General features: G+C 48.1%; 1 protein-coding gene across 1 annotated transcript in view; it reads right to left on the reverse strand.

Moving 5' to 3' along the window:
* LOC143513906 (neogenin-like) overlaps positions 1-13209 on the reverse strand; it is a 30863-nt gene extending 17654 nt beyond the window's left edge. Inside the window, exon 1 of the mRNA XM_077004597.1 lies at positions 12570-13209. Within this exon, the coding sequence (XP_076860712.1) occupies positions 12570-12651 (82 nt within the window). The 5' untranslated portion in view covers positions 12652-13209. The remainder of the gene's footprint in view (positions 1-12569) is intronic.
* Between the last annotated feature and the right edge of the window lie 1183 nt (positions 13210-14392).

Genomic DNA, 14392 nt, shown 5'->3' on the forward strand with positions numbered 1-14392 from the left:
AGCAACAGGGTGGTGCGAGGGTGGGCCTACACCACAGAACTCACCCAGGTACAAGGAACCTACACAAAGCACCACCCCTCCACAGCAAGATGGAGGGGGCAAAGGCGTTAAAAGGAGGCAAGCTGGCTGTGCGCTTTCAGAGTAGGACGTGGTGCGGTGATCCTAGCAACACTCGTGCAACAAGTGAATGGCTGGGCCTCACCAGTGAACACTGTGGCCCGTGCACAAGCACCAGGAGTGATCTGTGCCTGCGGGAAGGCCAACCCACCCTCACTCCTCTGGTAACAGAAGCACACCGGAAAGCATCAAGCCTACGGCAACTCAATCAGCCAAAAAGCAAAACTGCTCATCTCATCAGGGCTTTAACACACGAGCAACACATATCGCTACGGTAAGCCCAGATGAAAGGGCTTTTTTTAGGACACACCAGGACGGTAAGAGCATTTTCTGAGCCTGTCAGAGGCAGGGCCATTAATTAATGTAGAATAGAGTGTTAATGGCTGTTAGGTTTGAACTCTACTCCATTAAGGCCATCGCCATGGTAACCCAGGGCTAAAAACTGCGTGTACAGACAAGGAGGAGTTGCGAGTTAAGCTTCTACACGTGTGTCCCTGGAACGAATGAAAGACCCACAGATACCCAGACTAGACGGGTTAGTCACGGGGCCGGAGCTTCACCCACACCTCCTACCAGCTTCAACATGCGCAAGAGCCGCTGGCAGGCTGATCTCAGATCAGCATCGACGTCCCCCATTCAGCTGCTCATTAGCAAAGGGGAGTGAGTAAAAGCAGCAGCCCGGTGGGAAAGACACCATCAAAGTGCCTCAGAAACGCACTGAGGAATGTCCTCACTTGGTCGGACGCACTGAATGAAGACCCGAGCGAAACCGACCGAGCTGAACGTGCCTGATGCTTATGCCTTTTCCCGAGCGTCAATCATAACGGATCGACAATGCTGATTGGGCGGGCCCATGGGGAGGCGGGGCCTGAAAGTCATCTGCAGGACAGCCGCGTTCTCCAGACCCAGCCCTCGATGACGGCAAAAACATTACACATTCATAAGAAAAATGGAAACGCCATGAAGTAGCTATACTCAGACTCTAGACAATGGAGAGCTCAGCTCAAATAAATATCAGATCCACAGCCAGCAGAGAGCTCAGCTTAATAAATATCAGACCCACAGCCAGTGGAGAGCTCAACTCAGTACATATCAGACCCACAGCCAGTGGAGAGCTCAGCTCAAATAAATATCAGATCCACAGCCAGTGGAGAGCTCAACTCCCACAGCAACTTCAGTGACATAGATATGCTGTCCTGTTGCCAGGGCCTCAGGAAAACGGCGTTAGCAACTTATCGGGGCCGTATCCGTGTGTCTGCCATTAGAACAATATTATGACTTGTCAAGATAGTGTTCCATGGAGGAAGGCATCCAGACCCACTGGATTCTCATCAGAGCATTTCCATTAAACGGGAACTGAACGTGAGGCCCTGGTGTGTGACGAGGTCAGCAGCGTCTCCCCTCGACTACATTACACTGTAATTCCTCATTTCCCATGAGCACCGAGGCTCACCTGCCTACAACAAAGGGACGTAAGATTGGACATCATGAGTACCAGGAAGACCAAACCCTTCCCACATCATCCCATACTCACCACCGGGGCTCTGCTTCAGATCATCACCGTGTCTCTCATCAGTTCCATCAGTCAAGTAAATAAATAAATAGACAAACGAATGGTTTGTCCGCGCTTTAAAAGGGTGTAAACAGTAAAAGTGATGATCACTACAGCTCTGCAAAAGCGTGTATACCTCATCATTCACATTTCGTTAATCACACGTCTTATAATCTCAGTGTGAAGAACCGCACTGGCTAAATGAGAAGATGCAGCTTCAGGCATTCGTGTGCTGGTGCGAACCCCTGCCAGCTCCCTTCCAACGTGAGGATCATCCAGCACCTAGACCTTCAGGACTCCACTCTCACAGCCATTTCGCTCGGCAGGAACGAAGGGACAGTTAACCTGAGCCGGAGCTCGGTGAGCGGACCACAACATTCCAGGACAGAGATTTGGTGCTGCATTGCTTTCGCGGTATAGCGCAAAAACCTGTTCCGTTTTCCCAGAAAGCGCATCGACAGACAGACGGACGAGAGCGGAGCCCAGCGATCAGCTCTGGGCAGGCGAGGGTTAACGTGTGTGAGCACGGGTTCTCTCTACAGCACCCCTCCTGCACACCATCTTCACAGTATGGGAGACCCACCCTAAAATATTTAATCAAATAAAATATCTACAGGTGAAAAGCCGCGAGGAGCAGGAAAACGGGCGTGGCGATGTGCCAGGCAGCGCGGCCGTGAGGGCCAGGTCCATTTACGCAGCCTGCTGCTAGGCCATGGTCCACAGGGTCCGTGCAGCCCGGTAGGAGCAGGGCCGGTAGGCAGCCGTCCTCCTCCCCGAGCCGCCGCACGCAGGAAGCCCTTTGAAGCGTGGCGTGCACCGTCAGCAACCCAACTGCACACATCAGTCATGGCGAGCTGACTCATCACAGCAGAGACGTGTGGAGAGCCGACTGGGACGAGCGCGAGCGTTAAGTGCACGAGCGCGAGCGTTAAGTGCGCTAGCGGCCCTTCAGCTTTGGCTCCGTCCGACCGTCGGGCAGCACCTGCCCTGGCGCCGGACCAATGGAGCCGCAGTCCCCTGCTCTACAGCCACCAGCCGTGTCAACAACACCGGGCCGTAACTGCCGCCCAGGAGAAGAGGGAGAGGAGAGGACGGCCGAGCCCGGGACGGGAGGAGAAGACGTCCCTCGTGCGACCGACAACGCAACTCTAGGTCTGTACCTTCCTGCCACGGCGAGCTCACCGGTCCGTATTGATGTGAGAATCGCGCTCCAGAGCTCGTGTAGGTAGAGAGGCGGGTACGCAGGAGACGTTCAGTCAACACACACTTCACCGCAGGCTGCAGAGGGAAGATCTGCACTACACGCAGACTACACGTGTCCTTTCAACACCTCTACACAGGAGTGGGGGACATGGCGACTTGGTATGCGCATGCTATTTACAGATATTTTTGACATATGTATACCCTGATCTGACGAGGAAGAGCCATTTCATGTTGTACACAGATGGTTATGTCTCTGTGGTAGCAAAGAGTCAGTTATTAACAAGACCAAGATCAGAAAAAACGGTCACAAACTTTCAAGCAAAATAAAAGGCTAGTACCAAGACAACCTATGAATAAATAAAGGCTGTTTATTTATTTATTTACAGCCTGTGATATTCAAATGTTGTCACAGAAACACACAGAGAGAGAGAGAGAGAGAGAGAGAGAGAGAGAGAGAGAGAGAGAGAGAGAGAGAGAGAGAGAGAGAGAGAGAGAGAGAGCACGCGTTCAGGTATGAAGACACAGGGAACGGTAGTCAGAGATAAGGTGACAAGACACTAAACAAGTCCTGGACAGGAACAGTGCCAGGACGAGTCCCCTGTCCCTTACTCTGTCAGGAGAGGACGACGATGATGACAGCCTGCAGCTGCACCGAGCAGCCAGCCTATTTTGGGAAGGCTACCAAGTCCTTCAATAACACAAAGAGCCTGAGCCTTTACAATGGACGCCTCTGGCATGCTGAGAATTATGATCTACAGATTTAAAACCCAGCACGGCACGTGCGACATCTTCTCGTGCTGTAAACAATGGTTTAAAATGCTTTGCGCCCGGGTCTCTGCATATTATTACCCTGTTGTTCTTTAATGCAAAAGCTTTAAAACCAGAAGTACTTTGTAGGCAGGCCTCAAAGCACATTCGAACCCTTAGGGAGACCCTAATAATACACACAGTCATGTTACAGTGCATACTGACTCCAGAACAGCACATTAGTTCTGCTGTTGCTTGAGTTGCCCTTTAACACTGAACCTATATCTGTCTCGTGCTTCATTTTATAATGGCTGAGATTAGAATTTGGACAAGGAAAGCTGCTCTTGGAACAGCATGAAAGGGATGTGTCCCCCCGAGAGCTCATATACCTGACCACCCTCATTAGCCTCAGCAGGTTCATTGGGTTCTAGAGCAGGGGTCGGTCCCTTAGGAACTAGAACTGGGTCAGTTGTGAATATCTAGTCAATACAGGTACACCACTACAGGCTGTTAATTGCACAATAGGCCACGTTTGATTTAATCTCTTCTTTTTTTAAGCTGCTGTATCCCGTCTCGCATTCAGCGCACGCTTCATATACATTAGAACGCCCACCAAAGCTAACCCAATTCAAAGGAGCCAGGAGGGAGACCAGAGAGAAGCAGCACGTTGTGGCGGTGAGAGAGAGTGAGCGGAGTCCCCCAGGAAAGGAGCCCAGCGCGCGGTGTGTGTCACGCGGGGGAGGAGGGGGGCCGGCTACCTTCAGAGGGCTTTGGGAAAAGTGCCTGGGGGGAAGGGCAGACTCTTTCTATTATTAAAAGGGGCGAAAGGGGTATGGAGACGGATCTAATGGGGTCCTCCTGCACGGGGAAGCCTGGGTCCCTGGAAACAGCGAGGCTGTGTGGGGAACGCCACAGTTGTCATCTTCCGCCGGGGTCCTGAAGGCAGAGACCATGGCGTCCGTCTGAGCGTTATCGTAAGCCAAGCGAGCGCTCAGCGGGGCGTCCTCTACCCTCTCAGAAGGGAGCAAAAAGGCACACACGGAAACGAGTAGCAACCTGTCACTATCCTCTCGTCTCCTAGCTCTCTCTCTCTCTAGCAGAGACTCCACATCCTCCCTCCCTCTCTCGTCTCCTAGCTCTCTCTCTCTCTAGCAGAGACCCCCCATCCTCCCTCCCTCTCTCTCTCGTCTCCTAGCTCTCTCTCTCTAGCAGACTCCCCTCATCCTCCCTCTCTCTCTCCCTCCATCCAGCAGAGGCTCCTCATCCTCTCTCTCTAGCAGAGACTCACCTCCTCTCTTTCTCCGGCAAAGACTCTGCTGCTCCCTCTCTCTCTCTCTCTCTCCCTCTCTCCAGCAGAGACTCCCCATCCTCCCTCGCTCTCTCTCTCTGTAGCAGAGACTCACCTTCTCTCTTTCTCCGGCAGAGACTCTGCTCCTCTCCCGCTCCCCCCCCCCCCTCTCTCTCTCTCTCTCTCTCTCTCTCTATCCCTTCCTCTCTTGCCCTCTCCCTCACCTGCCCCTGCCCTTTCCATTACGGCTCCGGCCCACTCCTCTCTGGCGGCTGTGGCCGCGCCTTTATCTCCACGCCGCAGGCGTCCGTGACGGGCAGGCGGCTTAAAAGCAGCGCCTGTCTCGCTCTGGAGGGTGGGGGAGGGGCTCAGACTGGAGAGGGAAAAACAGAAGAAAATAAAAGCTCGTCCACATATCTGAAGCTTTGTCCAAGGGAGTTAGAGCAATCCCTGTTAATCAGCTGGCATCTCCTTCACCGTTTCCATGGTAAAACGGCAAGGAATTTGTTTCAGTCCCTTCCACATGGACCAAAACACTCGACTCAAGGAAGCAGATCTCGCCAATGCGTTTCATCAATCGTTTCTGGCGTATGGTAGGAGTTTGGCACCATGAGAAGCTTTGAAAATACGTTTGTGGGGATGGTCTGTATGCACGCGTTAACTAACGAAGCGGTGATGTCGGCGGGGAGAAAGATACCAGCAAAGAAACGAAACATTTGGCTGCACTCCAATAAAGTGAAGCTGGAGCCGAGACTCCTGCTCAAAAAATCTTTCAGCGATGCAACTACGTGAGGATGAATGAGTGCTGCTCATTTGGACACACAGAAATGCTGTGATGGAATGTGCATAGTACTCAAAGAATCAGATCTACTGTGATATTTCACGGCCCAAAACTTTGTAATACGCAGCTTCTGGTGCTGCCCTAGTTCCTCTGGATGCCTTAAGGCATATCCTGCTCGAGCAGAGCCCAGAAGCAAGACTAAGCCTCCACTGTAGCAGCAGCAGGTGTCCACGGAGGGCCTCGGGCACTTCACTTCAAACTGCACCCCATCTCTTTGGACCAATGAAGCACCAGAGCCCTAAAACGAGCCCTGAAGGCCCTAAATGACTAACCAAATTGGACATAGCCAATGATCCTTTACAGTTTGGCTCCATGCTATATATATGAACACTTTAGTCGTTAATCATGGCCCAAACAGCTAAAAGAGGAAGACAGAGACTTGCTGGAGGCCATTGGGGAGACATAAAGAGTTATTAAATCACCTGCACGGCTTCTTCATTAGACAGTGTTTTACGGCAGGCTGAACGTGATGACGCAGCGCACTGTGACGAGTGAAGGAATTACGGGGTCGCTAACAAAGTACAAAACATCCCGCCGGGAGACCAGGGCATAGCCCAAGTAGCAAAGGTGGCTCAAAAATCTGGAAAGATCTCAAGGCATCTCAAGGTAAACAAAACAAAACAATCCCATACCGTTAGCAGTCCCGCAGACTGAGCGACTGCCTTGGGGCAGGAAAAAACCAAGCCAAATGTCAAGTACCACGCTCTGAACACATCGCTTGCGTGCAGTCAGGGACGCTCCCGTGGTCACGTGACCATTCAACAGGCGCACGGCCAGCGATTCCCAACTGCTTCCTGAATGACACACAACAGTTTCCCCTCTGGAAGCTTGGTCAATACGGTCCGCTGCCAATCAAAACATAAAACCACTGGGGTTGAGTCGAAGAGAAGCACTGGTGTGTGTGTGGACCAGATGCCCCATCAGTGTGATACTATACCATACAAGCTGTTGTCACTTCAACCCAGGCAGACACATCAGCTAACTTATATTGGGATCACTGAAGCATGTCCAATTACATCTGCCAACAGGTACATCACTGAGAGTGAATGTAAACTGTGCAGAAATCTGAAATGTGCAAAAGTAAGGAGATATGAAGCATGACAGATAGACATACTTCCTGCCATCTTTGGACACCTACCATCTCCCCATCACAGCCATAACTGCTGTGAGTGTGCCACACACCCTTTTCCCATTAATTAGAGAGCACTGCTTAAATGGGGCACCATGCCCCCCCACCAGGGTCTTCCCTGACTTGTATAGCGCAGGGGAGACGCTTGAGCGTCACTCGCCGTGGCTTTGTTTGAACAGGTGTGAGAATGTGTGTGTGGGGGGTGGGTCTTTGTGTGTGGGTGGGTGTGGGTATGTGTGTGTGTGTGTGTGTGAAGGGAGACGGTGGAGGAGCTTCAGAAGGTTAGAGAGCTTCTTAGAAATGACCACCAAGCTACCTCCACATCTAGGAGTGTGGAGATATCCCACTGGTACTGCCACACTGACAGCTACTGCACAAGTTATTAAAGTGGGCAACAGTAGTGTGTGTGCGCGCGTGTGTGTGTGTGAGAGTGTGAGAGAGAAAGAGAGAGAGAGGCAGCGAGCATGTAACTAGCAAACAACCTCTTGGCCATCACATACATATATTCATCCAGAATATGCAGAACAGTACATAAGGTATGCATACACATATATAAAAGGCATTTTGTTCAGGCGAGGGGTTAAACAGCCTCCCCAGAGTTCTGGCTTATGTGTGGAGTCCAGGAATGGGTCCTGCTGTCATAGCACAGGCAGTGAGTAATTGCCCGCCTTAACTCACATCTAATTAGCAACAGCAATATCATTGTGATGGAAGACGAGCCACAAAACCAGCAGTACTGAATGCGTTCTGGCAGCCATTAACCAGGGAAAATATTTATCATGTGACACTGCTTAAGGAAGAACTTAATTGGCTCACTGTCAGCGCAGAAGGACAAAAAAGACCATGAAATGCATCCGCATCTGTCTTTTAGGGGGGATATCACAGTTATGACAGTTCAACTGCGTGTCGCTGTTAATTTAAGCCAGGATGACCCAGCTGATTCAGCCTGGCCCGAACAGCAGCTCTGAGCGCCGGGGAGCGCAGCCACCAGCCACACGGCTTACGCAACGCCACCTGAGGGAGACGGTCATTACCGGCTGCTTCGTCCTTCAGTACAGGTGCTGGTATCCTCCGTAGTGGAGAAGACGAGGCGATGGAACGCCGTTTGTCCCGCCGGGCCGTCACGCTGACCCAGAGCTCAGTGGCTTTAGCACACTAACCGCAACTCATCCTGTCAGACTGTTATGCTGGACCTTGTCCAGTTTGTTTTTGCCTACTCCCACACAGCCCTGCAGTGATGGCTGGTCCCTGCCCTGTACTCCATAAAACTAATGAGAAAGAAAGGCTGGTTTATCATTCACGAGGCACCTCCATGGCCACATGCCTCTTACACACCCCCCCCCCCCCCCCCCCCCCCCCCCAACGAGAGCAGAGTGGGCGGGAACCGAACCGAAGGGAGACACCGCAGGTTTAATCCTGCACTTAGAAGCGTCACTTACATAAGGTGAAAGGACCTTTCATCATGGCTACAGCAAACAGAGGGGATTCGCGCAAGTCGTCCCACTGGAAGGTCTTTGACTGGTCAGCCTGAAGTAATGGCTTCTCCCTGCACTTCTCAACACTTTGCTATTACCAGCAGCAGGACTAGAGATTATTTGCCAAAAGGTAATAACAATTAACACAGCTGTGTCAATCTGCAAATTGCTTTGCAGCCCCAGATGACAAAATGCTTTTGAGTTCATTAAACAAATTTAAGAGAGACATTTTTTTCATAAACTAGCTGGTTAGAGAGTCCTAATTTTACAATTGAGAAAAAAAAGTACACCTTTGTACAGTCTTAAATTTTAAAAAGCCAATTGAACGAGGAATTACACAAGCCTGAAAATAGCATTCTGGCCAGGCACACTTTTAGCATAGTTTTGGACTAAAAGAAAATGATGATTGGGATTCAGCATTAGAAATCCATCTTGGTTTACGTCTATGCTTAATCTGGGTCTGACCCTTCACGGCTAAATGTCAGACAACTGCGTATACTTTGAATGGTATTTAAATTCCAGTGGGGCTTCAAATGGTATTTGAGTGCATATGATTTGCTGTGTAGAATAAAGATTTGGGGCCCAGAGTCCCTGACATGGATTAAAACCACTTTTGGACAGCTGCAATGTCATTGGTGATTCCCCACCGAAAGCCCTTTTCATCAAGATTTAGCACTAATCTTGGACTGAGAAACCAGTCCCTCGAGTAATTCTTAAAATCATTTCAGGGTTCAGAGCACTTAACACATTTAGAAACCCATACCACCATGCCATCATGACCAGTTGGTCATCACCATGCATTCTGAGCCTGGACTCTTTTACGGCCCTCAGACATTATCCACATTCTTACACTCTTAGTGCGCAGTAGTAGTGCAGAAATAGCCCATCGTTAGACCGAGTGACAGCACTGTTCTGCGGCGCACGCCTCAAAGAGACGGAAAGAGTGTTGGCAGAGAAAAGAATCGAGTCTTTTGACATGACTGTGGATGGAAGGACTGACGGAAGGCACAACTAAACTGCTTTTAACCAGAGTTTTTACAAGGATTTATGTAAACTAACATCAGTGAATAAATAGTGTATCACAGTACCAGTGCCCAACAACAAAGGGAGGAAGATGAGGACACATTCCAAGTTCTAAGGTGATTCTGTGCTGACAGAAAAGCTGCCAAGTTTGTCCCATTCTGTTACTCAGAAAGGAGCCGCAAGACCTTCAACAAGTCCTATACGTCCCCTCTTTCATTCTGACAGTGCTAACATGTCAGGTAGCCGTCACTAAATGCTGGGTTGACACAGCTAAAGTAAAGGTTTAGCCTTTAACCCCACTTCAACTTCCTCCAAAGACCTCACAGACAAGCTTCAAAAGTCAACACTGGTGTTTAACAAGTGCAAATATGCAACTAGGTTTTCCACTCGGAAAAGGAGCTTGTGGTGGGATTGGCCCCTGGGAGTGGCCCCAACTCCGTGGAGGCTCCGACCCACCCACCCACCATTACCACACACGTAAGAGCTACAAAGTCAATGATGCATTCATGGAGCAGAACAAGCCAGGCGACTACACAACAGCAGTCCGAGCCCCGACTCCGAATGGAATTTTACAGCTTTCCCACAGCCACAAATGTACAGAGAGCTCTGTAGCTTCTGCAGTCCAAGCCACAGTATTTCAGTTTGACTGCCACAGCTCATGACACGTACAGTGCCTAGCCAATAACAATTCCAGGACATACATCCAACTAAGTAGGCGTGAGCAAAAGAGCACAAGCACGCACTATATGGCTACAACGGTCGAGAGCAAAATAAATAAATAAATAAAACATGCGCCTTGGTCTTGAACTCAGTACTTACTACATAAAGCTGCAAGTCAGCAGTACCAGAAATGCGTTCAGCTTTTCACCAAAGGCAGCTCAGAACTTTTGCTTTGGTCTCTCACCGTGTTATCATTTCAAGTGTTGAAAGAGTATTTTAAGACATTTGTGGACTACTGCAAACAAGGCGCGGTCTGTGCGGTCTGTGCGGTCTGTACGGTCTGTACGGTCTGTACGGTCCCACTTCTTTCCCACTAGAGTGAAACATGAATGATCCAATCCAATTCCATTCCCACAGCGAAAGCGGCACTTACAACAAACAGCCTGCACCATGTCCCAAATGAGAGCTTTAATGAACACTCATCACTAGCTGTGTTTGTATCTCTGCACGTGGGTTTAATTAGTTAGACTGATCAATCCTCGTCTCAGGGTGAAGGCCGGGACTGGGGGAGGCTGGAGGGAGACGCAAGGCTTTGTTACACGCGCAGAGTTAACGGAACAGCGGCATGCTGACAGCAGTCTGCACAGCCTGCTGGCCGTTGCCATTCACACGCAGATGAAAGCTTACAGAGATCATGCGTCGGTGCATGGGAGCACACACACGCATGCACTACAGGCCAGCTGCAGGCAGACTGACCACAATCATTCAAAGGAGCACACACCATGTGTGTGTGTGTGTGTGTGTGTGTGTGCGTGTCCCTATGCAAACACACTCATTTCCCCTTGGTTTCAGTGAGCAAGATTACTGCAGTGATATCCTGCTAATAGCAAGAAGATACTAAAAGGTTGCAGTAAAATGCCAGTCAATCATCTTCACTGACACTGATGAGGATTAAGCTTGCTTTCAAGATCCGAGCACCCCCCCCCCTCCACACACACACTCCCACAGAGCCCCAGTGTGAGATGGTGCTACAGATGTCTTCATTTCTACTCATTACCTGCTCTGCCACTAGCAATTATGCCAAGACAGTCTAATGACAAAGAGTACAGATTCTGCCATTCTCAGAGATGCATGACAGCAGACAGGCTGTTTCATTTTTACAACTCAATGTTATGGGCTTTTGATTTATCATTGTTTGTTTTGGTCAAATCAATTTTAAACTCAAGAGCACAAACTGTATAATTCCTACTACACAGCAGACGCACACGCAATTAAGCAAGTACACTTTAACCACATAGACATTTCACAATTAGAAACACATCTGCTGTGAAACAGTGGGTAGCAATAACAGCACATATTCAATGGACTCACCACTTAATAATCCAGGACATTATGGGCTAACTTCAGCAAATAGTGTTCAAATACATTATATTAGCTACAAGCCACCAGACAGCAAATAATGTTAAGGGCTAATGTCAACAGATGAAGGTGTGGAACACACCCCATCCACTTCTGTTTCCAAGACTGGAAAGATTTCACATCAAGCTACAGAAAGATCAGTTACTTTGAGAGGTCTCTCTTTCAAAACACTTACTGGTCAGCGTTACATCTGCGTGGGACATCAAAATAAACATAGCTGAAACCTCAATTAGTGAACCCGAGCTGAAGCCTCAATTGGTAGGCTACATCAAAACTTGGCACATACACAAAACGCCATCACACACACACACACACACACACACACACACACACACACACACACACGGTTCCCTCCCTTCCATAAAGACATTGCTTTTTAAACAGCACAGTCCTTGCTCAATCATACCAAGAACCTATCCAATTTCTTAAGAATGCACGCGCTCATAAGGGCATAAGAGATATGCTCTCGTGAGGAATTCAGAGGTCAGGATCAAAGCGACAAAACGAAGATCGATCGCCCAGCATCCCAATCAGGTCCATTAATTAACCCACTGCCCGTCGCTTTGATGTGTTTGCACTTCAAATACAACCGATCACCACTTATCTTAAGAGGCATTCGTGAGTCAGCTATAAACTGAGTTTTCGTGCACATTTTCTTGCAAATATCACCATATGAATTTCCAATGAAGCTCATCTAAATAATAATTTGACGAATGGAATAACTAAAGTAGTGCCTGGTCTTTTCTTTTCAAACTGAAGATTTATCACAGAGGAATTTCGATGGGTGCATTGCACGTACCGACCAACATAAGTGAGAAGTGGCTACTAAAATGATAAGAGTGAACGATAAGCTGTTAAATATTAAGATGCATTAGGTGTCAACAGCCTGAGGTCGCAGGGACCGGTGCGCCATTCCTGAATGTAAACGGTGTTTTTGCGGCACAGCTGGCGGGGAATTTACAGTCAAACGACTGGAATAAATGCAGCACTTTATAAGATGAATGAAAATGTGAAGTGAGGGGTTACTGTGAGCTGACAGAGACTGAGTGACGGAGAGAGAGAGAGAGAGAGAGAGAGAGAGAGAGAGAGAGAGAGAGGAGAGAAGGAGAACTTACCTGTATCTGCAGCCACAATGCTGGAGTATTGAAAGATGAGAATCGAGAAAAACAGGAGCAACCGCGCTTGCCGCACTGCCATCACTTTAGAAGTAAAAAAAAAAGATCTGAAGAACGTGCACAAGTTATCCACCGCGTTCCTGAGTTTGGAGTCCAACTGTCAGATCTTGTTTACGAATTTTGCAGCCAGATGATGAGTACCGCTCAAAGCCAGCGAGGTGTGAAGGGCCCCTGGGAGCCACATTTAGCGCAGGAGTCGGACACCACCAGACGAACGGGGTCCACTTCTGTTCTTGAACTTAGCTTGAGGGGCTGAAGAAGGCAAGAAGTCAGTCCATAGCTACCGGAGACTGGACGCCACCCACGACCACACGCCGAATAATGTTTTAAAAGGAACCGAACGTGTGTTGTAGAGTAGAAGATGAAACTAAAGGAAAATACCCCGATAGATGCCTCCACGGTGGTAGTATGCCTCACGTACAAACATTGCACGGTACGAAGTCGGCGTGCAGTGCTGCTAAGCGTAGTAGGTACTGGTCCATGAAAAACCAGGTCCTGGATCCACAGATGCAGAGGATCGAGGGATCGAGGGCGAATGGAAAATCGTGGCATGGAGCGACATCCGCTCAGTATGCGCGACGTGATGTTCGACGCACTTGGACGAGGATCCCTCTGGCAATCACAACTCATTTATGCATAACTAAAATGGGCTACAATGAAATTAAATAAATAAACAAATAAACATTCCTAGTAAAACTGCTCAAAATCTATTTAATAGTAAATACGTAATTCATTCAGGAAAGTGTTACACATTATTGTAAAATAGCCTTACTCGTGAGTCTTGTAAAGTTTAATGAGCGATATGTTACAAAAGTAAACGTCTTCTCATGACTGGCTTTAAACATAATTAGGTAGACCTGTAGTAATGATTACACCCACTTAGAGTGCCATCAACTGGTTTCACTGCTGAACAGCAACTACAAAACGTTAAAAACCGAGGCAATTTTATTTATGTCTTAAACAAGTGATCTCAAATGAATAAATTAAGTTGTATGAAATTACATAATACATGCACCCCTCCAGCGTTTGAAGCTGAGTATGAGCTCTGAATCAACCACACAGGTTAGAAAATAAGAGAAAACTGATTGATTAATGATTGTTACTAGCAAAAGACTGTGTCAAATAGATACACAGTAGGCCTATGCCTATATATATAATATAGGTCTGTACCACCAGAGTCATTGCATAGAAACATACACTACAGAATGTAAATATCTTCATTCGTCATCTTTGTATATACAAGGTATGAAATCTAATACTGTGATTATATCATAATCATGTTTGAGCCTGCAGTCAGACACATGTAGAAGGGCTGACCTGAGCCCAACTAAAAACTACAGAGCATGAATTCAAAACCTTTTTTATTTACCTGAGTGTGTAAATTGATTCCTTGTGACCCACAATGTACAAGTATATAATTTCCAGGGTTTCTGTATGAACAGCCCCTTAAAGGTGAATGACTCATTATTGCCATTTAAGTCATGATAAAAATCTTATTAACAAACACATGCTGCATTATACATTGCCAACCATCTTTTTGCTAAACAGTTTATTTAAGCTATCAGCGGCCTTGATGGAAAAAAATGTGAACCACTTTACCTCCTTTATTTATTGTTATGACTAAGAAGGACATTTGACCACATTATTGTTCCAATTCATGCAGAAATCCAGGTAAAATGGCTCAAAAACTTCTTGCAACTGTATATTGGGGTGTGTAATTAGCACAGGGTTTCTGTCAAGTGCAAAAGGAGCTTCAGACCATC

This window comes from Brachyhypopomus gauderio, chromosome 5 (assembly GCF_052324685.1).
Source record: "Brachyhypopomus gauderio isolate BG-103 chromosome 5, BGAUD_0.2, whole genome shotgun sequence".
Taxonomy (NCBI): Eukaryota; Metazoa; Chordata; class Actinopteri; order Gymnotiformes; family Hypopomidae; genus Brachyhypopomus; species Brachyhypopomus gauderio.